This window comes from Dermacentor albipictus, chromosome 9, assembly GCF_038994185.2.
Source record: "Dermacentor albipictus isolate Rhodes 1998 colony chromosome 9, USDA_Dalb.pri_finalv2, whole genome shotgun sequence".
Lineage (NCBI taxonomy): Eukaryota > Metazoa > Arthropoda > Arachnida > Ixodida > Ixodidae > Dermacentor > Dermacentor albipictus.
In genome coordinates this window covers 14129723-14140658 of record NC_091829.1, presented here as the reverse complement: position 1 = coordinate 14140658, position 10936 = coordinate 14129723, and the positions used below count along the sequence as shown (strand labels likewise).

Below are 10936 nucleotides of genomic sequence, written 5' to 3'. Positions count from 1 at the left end.
GCCAGTCAATAGCCTTCACTGCGCTGCACTGTTATAGCGGGATGGAGCGCGCAGGAAAGCGAAATAAGTTTTAAGAATGAGAAAAAGAAGAAAGCACTGCGTTGGCAGCTATAACGGGAGAATAAGGGTGATGATGGTAGCTAACGGGAGGCGGGAACTCGTAGGGTCAAGCAAAAAGAAGTGTCACGTGCCTGCCAAGTGCATTAGTGCATACAGTCAGAAGGAAAGGCCTTGCCACTGCTTCTTACTCCACCCAGGGGGCTTGCGAAATTGATCGGCCAATTTCGAATATTGAGAAGGGCTTTCTTCTAGGAACTATGGACGAGATAATGGTCGAGGAAAAGTACCGAGAGGCATAAAAAAACTCTTAACGTCATGCGAGGAACAGAAGGGGCTCTCTCTAGTTCACTTTAAAAGGCACGGTAGATGTTTCTTTCCTCTTTCTTGTTTTCCGTTCTTCTGAGTTTCTCTTGAGGCGAAGATATTTGTTCCGAGAAACAAGACACCGTGTAAATGTTAAACAATCTTTTTTGTGTATGCTGCCTTTCTGTTATCTTTAGGTGAAGGGGCCGCTTCTGAGAACTTTTGCTAGCCGCCGTGTTCGGAACGTTCCGGATGCTTTGTTCCGAGTTAAATGTAAGCCGCACTTTCGACAGAACAAGACACGAAATGGCACGTTAAGTGCTAAGAAAAAAGGGCTGGAAGCCATTGTGTTTGCATGTGGATGTTGGCTTTGCTGGGGACGCTGCTTTATTAATGCTTAATAATCAGTGACCTCTTAGGAGACGGTTTAAAACCGTTCGTTTTCCCAATGCCTGGCTTCATTAAGATTTGACCAAATCGGCGGATCGCAAAGGTAAATCATTCTGGAAAACATTGCGTGCAAGTCTATATCAGGTGCCAGGGGTAGGATTTCTGGAAGAAAATTGATTATTCATTCTTTTAGCAAGAGAAAGGACAGCTTTCAGTGAAAAAGCTTCGTCGCTGCTTATTTTCTCGGTTCTTGTCGGAAGCATGTTTGATGAACGCAACAGCGCCACTCGGCAGGGCTGATTTACGGACATCTATGTAGTCGGGCCTGCGGGTCATGTGACAAGACGTCACGTATTTGGTTGAATCCGTAAGAAAAAATAAATAAAATAATGAATCCAAGGAAAACCTGATGGACATTAATTACGTTTAATTGAAATGTAGCAGTAATAGGGAAAAGTAAATGAATGTAGACGAAAAAATATCTTGCCGCTACGTGGGAGACGAACACACGTTCTCAGCATTATGCGTCCGTTGCTTTGTGCACGCAAATAGCGCTTTGAAAGCTGTGACACATTACACATAAACACAATGCATGAAAGGTACAAAACATTCTGCTGTAGGTGCCCCAGAGGAAAGGAAAACGATCAGCAAGAACAATCAGTAAAAAGGAGAAAGCGCGAGCACAGATGTTATGTGATAATAACGTGTATTCTTCGATGTCTGATAAGAACGACTGAAAAGAAGTTGTGGAATTAGGTCACGTTTAGCACCGCGAATGCGCTCATTAACATAAACATACGGTGAAAATAATGCTGAAAAATTAAAGTTTGGTACCTTTAACCTAATTGTCCATATATTTGCTGAGGTTCTTGACGAAATTTACTAGAAAAACTGAAGCTATTGGGCAGGAACACGGACGCAACACGCGGAGTGGAAGTAAGAAGTGTTTATTTCGGCGGGATAAACTGGGTATTTAAAAGTGGCGATATCACTGGGAAGCCCAGCTATTCTGATGTTCCTCTGTTGTCTTCAGTTTCCCGCGGTCGGCGTCCACGAAACGACGAGGATCCTGGACTCAACTTTTGACAGCGCAAGAATTCGACGCGAGGAAATTTTAAGGGAAAAGGTGAGCCAGCCAGAGAGTTACGACTGTTAGTGGCTGTTGTACATCTGGGGCAGTTTTCGTGAACGCAGCCTTTACTACCAGCCGCTGTGGCGTCGTGGCTGTGGAGCTACGCTTTTGAATACGCGATTCCGGGTTCGATTTCGTGGGTACGAGGTCGCGGGCACCAGGTCGCGGGTACGAGGTCCCGCGTACGAGGTCGCGGCCGCATTTCGATGCGGCCCGAACGCAAAAACACTCTTTCGGGTAACGTGAATGTCCTACACGCGCTTTGGAAAGCCAATCGCGAACCGAATGAACTTGCAAGCCTTGGTTACACTCGATTACAGGGGTCACCATCTGCTTCCGGAAACGCAACAGCAGTCTGTTTATTGAAACGTCACCGCATCACTCGTGCTACCTTTCGTAAAGCAGAACAGAAACGGGACCGTGTGCAACGTCCGATAGGGCTGCAGTGTGGACGTGTTATGCCATCTTTGAATGTTATACAGGGTAACGCAAACAAGATGAGGTCACGAGACGAGCACGTGAACACATGGACGCGGCTTTGTGTCTTTGTGTTAACGTATCCTTCTCGTGACGTCATCTTGTTGGTACTACTCTAGTATTGCGCGACGTTGGGCCAGTCGGTTCATTTTAGAAGGCGTGGGAACAGCGCAAGAACGCGGACGTTGACAAGTAAGGACACCACGCGCACGACACCACACGTGCGCATGGTGCCTACATAGTTAAATAATAAAAGGCCAACGGTTTGGTTGTGCTAAAAGAACGAAAACTTTTGACTCTGTTGTCAGTGTAAATAAATCTCGTCCCCTGGTTATAGACGTCTTTACAGATTTCACTCCTGTGGGGTGATATAAGGACTTTAGAGAGTTCATGCTTGGTGTTTATGAAATGCACCCTCTTCGCAGTCGCCAGTACATGGGACGAAAGAAGAACGCGTCGCTGTGGAACTGCGGGACGACTCGAGGCAGCAGCGAAAGGAGCTGGAAAAAAAGAGGGTACACGATCACACTGCTTGTTCGGTTTTTCTTGAGAAACGTGGTGAATTGAACCGATTGGCAATTCTGGAACGCAAATGGCGCAGCGCTAAAGAGAGAAGATAAAACATGGCGAAGACTTTAGAAGTTATAAGTGTAATGAAGTAAGTGTAAGTAAGAATAAATGTAATGAAGGTTTGAATTTGATTTGTTTCTATTACAGAAAGCCTGGTAGGCCTAACAAAGCCACCTGCTCCTGTTGGCGTTCAGACAAGTAAATAGCCCAAAACCTCACCAAACCACAGCACCAGACCAAATTATGTGCACGTAGGGTTGAACTCGCACAATATATCACATCGAGGTAACACCGTGCAAATGCGCAACGTGAAAATAAAGATAACGCTATCTACAAATGAGAAGGAAGTACATTCCCTGAAGGGCTCTGTTGGCAGCCGTTTGGTTCAGCAGGGCCAAAAATTGCAATTTGAGTCCATGTTCGCTGACTGCACAGCTTTAGGTAGGCATCTCAAATAATTAACGCGAACGCGAGATGTTCAGAGCCTTTGACGTTCTTTAGAAGTACTTCAACGGGAGATAGTCAGTATGACATACCTTTATGGCATAACTTGACCTGCTTAAGTGGCACACAGAGGAACACTGACATGTAAAACATGAAAGGGACACGCACCCTGCGCTTTGACATCCGTATAGGTTGTTGCCCTAGCGTTAGTGTGTTTTTTTATTTGGTCGCGCTGCAATAAGGTAACCCAATTTTCTAGTACGTGACGCAGCACTCACATCGGTGATATCGTATGTCCTTGTTCTTTTCACTCACTGATTATGTTCTTCATACAGAAGTGTTCAAGACGCAATAAGCATTGGCTGGCTAGCGGTGCATTTCTCTGTTCTCGATCACGTGTTGTTTCTTTATTGCGTTGTTTTGTTGATAATCCGCTTTTCCGTCATTTGTATGTAATTATACGCTCTTAAAGGGGGAGATATGTCTTAGGAAAAACAATTAGGTCGTCCCTATTCAAGGCATCTAAAAAGCACCGGTGCTCACATTCGTTGAACGCTGCATTCTACATGCAAGATCTGTGTTTAGTTTAAAGCAAATAATTGCTTTCCAGAGAGTAATATGACACCTTCAACTGTTAGACTTGATAAGATAATTTACGGGAACGAAAGCGTCATGTTTCCAAATATATACCACTGAAAGAAAAGAGAGACATGGTAATTTCGCAAATCTGAAGTGCACCAAAAATGTATTACCGTGAGGTTTGCAGTACTCAAGTGAATGAAATAGTTAATTTGTGAAAACCTGCCAAGTAAAGTACATTAGATAAGTGCTCTTCGGACGCTCTAACAGGACATGCTCGCAGAATATCGATACGCGTTTTAATGCGGAGTTCAATTAGTGAAGTTGCTGCTTTAATTTTATTAAAAAAGAATTGTCTTACATGCAACACACATCATTCGTATCAGTTTTGCGGTTCCTTGATAGCATATTCTTTTCACGTGCACCTGAAATGAGGAATTGGAGTTGCCTTTCAGATACAGCTTATTCTGAAGTTGTATTGATCGGTGACAGTTTTCTACGTGCAACGGTTATTATTGCTAACGCTTCTTCAAACCTTGCTCCCGAACATGATCTCCTGCGAGCAGGAGGCAAGGTGCTCGGAAGGGAGGGGCCGCCGGCACTCTTACCAGATGCTGGCTTCCTCGGTGGACCCCAACCTGGGACTCGCCCTGGTGCTCGAAAACGACAACCACACGTGCAGGTGAGGAACTTCCGAAATTGTCAAGCTACCATCCGAGCGACAACTTTTCACATTGATCTTTTGACAAAAAGAAAGGCGAAGAGAATAAATGTTTGTTCATTGCTCGGTTAAAGGTTAGCGTCGGTGTAAAAGTTTATGATTACTTAAAAGTACATGCGGACAGAAAACACGGGACACAGCGTTCTTTGCGCTGCGTCCCGTCCTTCCTGTCTGAGTCCGTGTGTTTCTTGCGCTGACGTGTACATGATGTCATACCAACCGGCCAAACAGTCTGTCCTTTTGATTATTTAAAGGTCGCTTTGTATCGTTAAACGAGACAAGAGAATGAATATTATCATGTTTACGGCGGGACAGTGAAGAATAAGACGATGTCGAAGGAATGAATTTCGTGAACTCTTTATTGGGTGATCTTGTGCATTGAAAAAAAAAAACATTCAAAGCACAACGAAACTGGTGCGAATGGTCTTCGGTCGTGCAAATCTTATCTACAGGCGAAATGCGTAGGCTATTTATGCATGACTCATCATAAAATCCAGCGTAATCTCTGGTGCTTGCGTGCGTTGAAGGTACACCACTGTTTGCGTCACGCGGGCAATTTGATCAGACATGACTGCTCAGTAGTCGAATCAGCGACAAGATTCGGGAAACTTGGGATACGTGAAAGATCCTTACACCAAGCGATAATTTTGTAACAGTGGTTAAGCGGAGAAAAACGATCAATCGAAAAAAGATACGTAGTGTACTTGTGTCGTTATCAAGTTCTCGAGCTTCATTTGCCAGGAGGGTTTTCAAATATTCGTTACTTGGACGATGCGGTACTGGGCCACGCTGACATTTTGGAGAGGAACTACTCATAAAAGCTCTTTCTGTCATAAGCTGGGGGAAGAGTTCTGGGATGTGGCATGACTTTGTGCATTCTATTCCTTTTTACTTCTTACCGTGCTGTCTTTCTGTACTGCTGACATAAGTATTGCCTTGTCTTTCCCTTTATCACGCCTTCAATCTCACGTGTGGCTGCCATTATTTATCGAACAAGTCAACTAACGATGGTTGGGCGGGATCGCAGCTGTCAACATGAGTGACACATGGCGGGCATACGTTGCGTAAGCTGGTGTTCTCGTGCTCCTGCTTGAATGCATCAGATATCCTGAGGGCAGGGCCGAAAAAAAAAGAAAATATCGTGATTCCACTCCGTAGTGGAACATTTAAGGAATAATCATCTTATCATGACATCACTAACATAAGTGATGTCATTCGCAGACACACTATGAAAGTTTATGTTGTGTGCGAATACCAATCTGAGATATCCTTGAGACTACATGCAGAGCAAAATATGACAGTGCGCGCGCAATATGTAATATGACATTGCCAACAGAGTAAAAAGATAAAGGTGACGTAGAAAACAGGACTGGCGTATTTAATGCGCATCTGGGGACGCATACGCGTTTTTTAGTCCTTTTCAATAATGTCTACACTGATACAGGAGGAGGAGGGGGGGGAAATCTTGCGCAACCTGCGGGTACTGTAGGTTACGCAATAGTAAAGTAACAATCACAAACTGCCTAAAATTAATAGATGCTATTAGGCGCATGGTAAGTGAACAAAACACAAATTCATCCTTGGTGTTTAGAACAAAACAGTATGGATAACTAATTGAGCAATACCGAAAAAGAAAGATTTATATTGTCAGTATTAAGAGAAACATTCGCACTGCGATGAACTACGCAGTTTAGCGAAACAGGAAACCGGGCGAGTTGGTACAGGATAGGTTGGGCATTTCGAATCGTGGCGCAAAGAGATGGAGCAAAAGAGGCGGAGGAGCAACACGCGATCGCTAGATCACTTAATTCCGGAACCACGAATACATGATACACAATACATAATACATAACACATAACACATAACACTTAATAATTTTATTACACAATATATTATTGTTATAACAGATCGTGTACAGAAGACCACATATACGTGCAAGGTTCAGCGACTTATTCGCGGTGTTCTCGTTTTCGTGCAGCACCCCGTACTCGGATACCGCCGTGGTGATCGACTCCATCAGACGGTGCAAAACGATCTCTTCCGCAACCGCGTGGGGCGTCCTGTCTTTCGGCGGCATCGATCTGAATCGACCGGCTTGCCACGAGATAGGTGCGAGCTTGAAGCGACACGAGCCGCGTACGAGAAGAGATAATTTCACAATGAGTTGTAACTTTATCCCCGAGCTTCCATGTTAAAAATCACGCGAAACCCTTGAAGGCTCTCGCATGGCCGTCGCTAAACACGTTCGAAAGGCGTTTATTTCAGTGAAAACCTACCTTTCTGCGTATTCTAATTTAGACAGACTATTAAGGTATTAAACACACACACACACACACACACACACACACACACACACACACACACACACACACACACACACACACACACACACACGCACGCACACGCGCACACACGCACACACACACACACACACACACACACACACACACACACACACACACACACACGCACGCGCACGCACGCACGCACGCAGAGAGAGAGAGGAGCACAGCCAAAATGAATATGGGTGTGCGTGTGCACACAAGGCGTTTATGTGCGTCAGTTCTCGCTCTTATTCGAATAGGTACGCTTCACCAACTATTCCTAAAAGAAATACCCCACTGTAGTAATTATCGGGTGCTTATGGACCTATCGATGCACCCAAATGGTAAATTAAATGGGAACTTAAGAGAAAGCTTAAAATATATTGAACCAAAATGTGTGCAGGGGTCGAAACAAGAGGCAGAAAAAGAAACATCAGGAGGGGGGGGGGGGAGGGGGGAGCGTTGCGCTATTTTTTGCACACGATGGTACATATGTTGCGTTTAAGAATACTGCTTCTCGCCTACAACTACTCCCGTTCGGCCTGTGCGGTCACGTGCACTACAGAAATAAAGGTTAATCGAGAGGTCGGTGATTACAGAGATTTAATAAGAATGCGGACGGCTAGACTATAGTAGGAGTTATGAACTTCAACCGTGCTTCAAAGTGGGCTGCTTGGTGAAGTTCCATCCTAGTACGCTAGCGTAAGAAAACTGAAAGGCGAAGACAATGACGGAATACAAGCCTGAATAGTTAAACCGGAAGCTAAACAAATGAAGAACAAGTGAAGCGCTTTCTCCGCGTTCGTCGGTGCTTTTATTTTTACTTACGCCATCGCAATAAGATGAAATTACAAATTTGAAACTGCGCTCAATTAGACACCAAAGAAAAGAAAGCATTTTAGAACTGGACTAGTAAATTACGGTTCTAAAATGCTGAAATTAAAGGTCTCTTTAGCGTAAGATGAGGCTTGCAAAGGCAAAATACAAACAAAAACAAACTTATGGCAACTCTGTATTGAAGTTCGCCGGGACGTCATGGATTTTGATTTCATCTGATCTGCCTAGTTCACTTTCTTTTTCTCGTTAAAAATGAACTAAGTTTGATTAGAGCCAAAGACGGAAATTAGAAATGTTCGATAACTTCTACTGTGCCACTACGACCCAAGCATTAAAAAAACTGTATTTACAATCTGTGACGTTTAACTGGCTTAGAATCCCTGGGGTTCCAGCACCGAATCTGAAAAAAAAAAAATGTAACTTTGAGCTTCATTTTATTTGTCCTGTTTCCTTTCAGGGTAGCTTTAATAAGCCTGGACAATAGAATTCCAGAACAAGATTTGCGTAGAGCTATATGATGCATCGTCCTTAAATTCAGCTGTTCACGTCTGTTAAGCATATTTACAAGGTTATATTGCTCGATCAACCCTCCAATAAAATGTTTTGACCACTGAGGGATGCTTCGGAACGAAGTATCACCAGTAGTAGCGTGCACTGAACTTCTTAAATGTTGTGCGGCAGAGACAGAAATGTTGAAGCTCTTGTCGGAAAGTGTAAGAGGCATGGACTGCGGTATTGTGGGAGTTTTACACCGTCAAGTTGAGTCCTTAGTGTTGAATTAGGCGTCGTCCTCATGAGAACCGCTTCTTTCCTTTATGTTTCGTACCTCGTGATTTTCAGATTGTTATTCTGTTATTGCTGCGCCTAAACTGCATCGACATATTGTGCATTGAGTACGAAAAGTAACTGGCTTTGATTACATTATGAAGCCGAAGTCGGCGCTTCGGAGTGGAGATGAAATCAAAACGAATAAATGGCTAGTGGCTGAGGGCTATGAGAGGGCAATCAAGCGAATTGACTCCCACATTTAGGACCCCTGCAAACGCGTTCCAACGTTCTCGGCTTTTGTATAGCGGGGCCGGTTCGATCTCAAAGCTTTTGAATAATTAACGATTCTCTTGCCTGTTTACCGGTTCTAGAAGCGATAAGCGTGTCGCTAACGAGGGAAGCACTTCATCAAACACACAGTAAGCAACAGACAACGACCACAATGATGCTTGTGTACAAGAGGGGAAGGTGAAAAATAACCGTGCACAAAAAAAAAAAGAAAGGACATGCGAGTGTCCAGATATGATGTTGGAGCCGACAGACAGTTGGTACAGTTTTGGGCCGTGAGGTGATGAATGGTTGTTGAATGCTACGCCTTGCCCCCTTGTGTCCGCGTGATAGCTGGCTATCAGCAGGGGAAAGAGCCGATCCTCGGGAGTATCGTTAGGCTTATCACAATGCGCTTAAACACTGGTGCCGCCACCTCTACAGCTACGCGGGTGGTAACATTTGTCTCTACATTTTGTTGCGTACGACGCACGAAAGCTAAGCTGTTATTGATGTTTGACGAGCTTAAAGAAAGCTCGGTCAGTTGCAATTATTTCCTCCTGGTGCAGTAATTAACATCACCCGAGAGCTGAGGCTAAGCGTCTTGTTGTTTTCGCTTCCATGGATCGCAACTATACGTATTCGGGAAAACAGGTTAAACGCGGCGCGCTTGTTTGCTCCCCTTTAAAAGACGGGCAGTGCGATTACGTATCGTAATACTTCATGCATAAATTTGCGTGATCTCAAACTGAAATAGCGTGCCCTGCTCTGGCGTGGGATGTTTTATTTGACATCGCTGAAGCTTGACGAAAACAACCTGACACTAAAACTTTCATGCGTTGAGTGGGCGTGCGTGGAATAGAAAAAAAAAGATAAATTGCGCAGAACAGTGTGCTGCACTTTACGTTGTGTGAAATGCTCAAAATTGCCCAGAAAATGTTTCTTTCAACGTACCACTCGTATTCTGTTAAAAAAATAATTGGGAGGTATAGTGCTTTATAAGATTGAATATGCGTAGATTGAAAGGGTTCAACTCCGTCTTTTATGTTGATACAGGTTAAATGCAGAAATACTGTCATTTAAGCGACATTACAGAAATTTCTATTGAAAAAAAATAAAGAAAAGAAAAAGAAATAAAGGTCCAGTTTTTTTGAGACAATAGATAGTATCATTTGTACTGTTTATGCTGTAGCGCTTGAATCAAGTAAATGTGGCGTCCTACACATCGATTTAAGCTAGACAGGCTTGTTAGCGCAGCCTTAGTTACCTTATATAATAAAATTAACATTGACACGTCATCTGTTATGTAACAGGTTGATTTCGTAGTTCGCATTTCCGGAAAACGCTTTCTGCGTATAAACGCAGAAAGTGTTTTACGGAAGTGCACTAATTCTTTTAGTGTCGGAGTTAATGCATTGTATGCTTGTTATACGATACGGAAAGTTTCAATTCGTATAATATTTATTAAAAAAAAACGACATGAAGTAAGTGCGGCCAGTAGTCACTAAATTTAGTACCTTTCTTTTAACCGCAGTAAATATTACTTAAATGAGTTTCTCTGCACCCAAACAAAAGCGTTTCTGTTTGTTAAACCTATTTAATTCTAAGAAGTCTAAAGAAAATATTTGATTTGTGACAGAACTTAAGGCTATAGGGCCGTTAGGCCGTAGGAAGAGGCATAGTAATGATGATGATGATGATGATGATGATGATGATGATAACAATGATGATCTAAAGAACGCACGCACTCTTCGTAGAGATGCGTCTTAAACAAGGCGGTAGTGCAATGTGTATATATATATCTAGTGAACACAAATACAAAGAAAACGAGTCACAACTGAATAAAATGAATGTATATAAGCGTAGTTACTTGAAGTCTACAAGGAGAAGGGAGAAAAAAAAAATAGTCAATTTAACTCCGTCCTCATTGTCGTTTTTATGTTGCGTCGGCCTCTTCTACGTCTCTTATGGGTGCCAAAATTATACTCGCCACTTGCTTCCTATTAACGCGAGCGAAGTTAGGCACTCTGGAGTTATACTTTGTTTTTGACGATTAAATTATGT

At 43.3% G+C, this 10936-nt stretch overlaps 1 protein-coding gene across 2 annotated transcripts in view; it reads left to right on the top strand.

Annotated features, from left to right (window-relative positions):
• LOC135903623 (beta-scruin-like) overlaps nucleotides 1-10936 on the top strand; it is a 62570-nt gene that overhangs the window by 31403 nt on the left and 20231 nt on the right. For both annotated transcript variants that reach the window (XM_065433930.1, XM_065433929.1), the window contains 4 exons: nucleotides 1787-1879; nucleotides 2788-2877; nucleotides 4522-4637; nucleotides 6655-6785. In XM_065433930.1, coding sequence (XP_065290002.1) covers nucleotides 1787-1879; nucleotides 2788-2877; nucleotides 4522-4637; nucleotides 6655-6785 — 430 coding nt within the window. The remainder of the gene's footprint in view (nucleotides 1-1786; nucleotides 1880-2787; nucleotides 2878-4521; nucleotides 4638-6654; nucleotides 6786-10936) is intronic.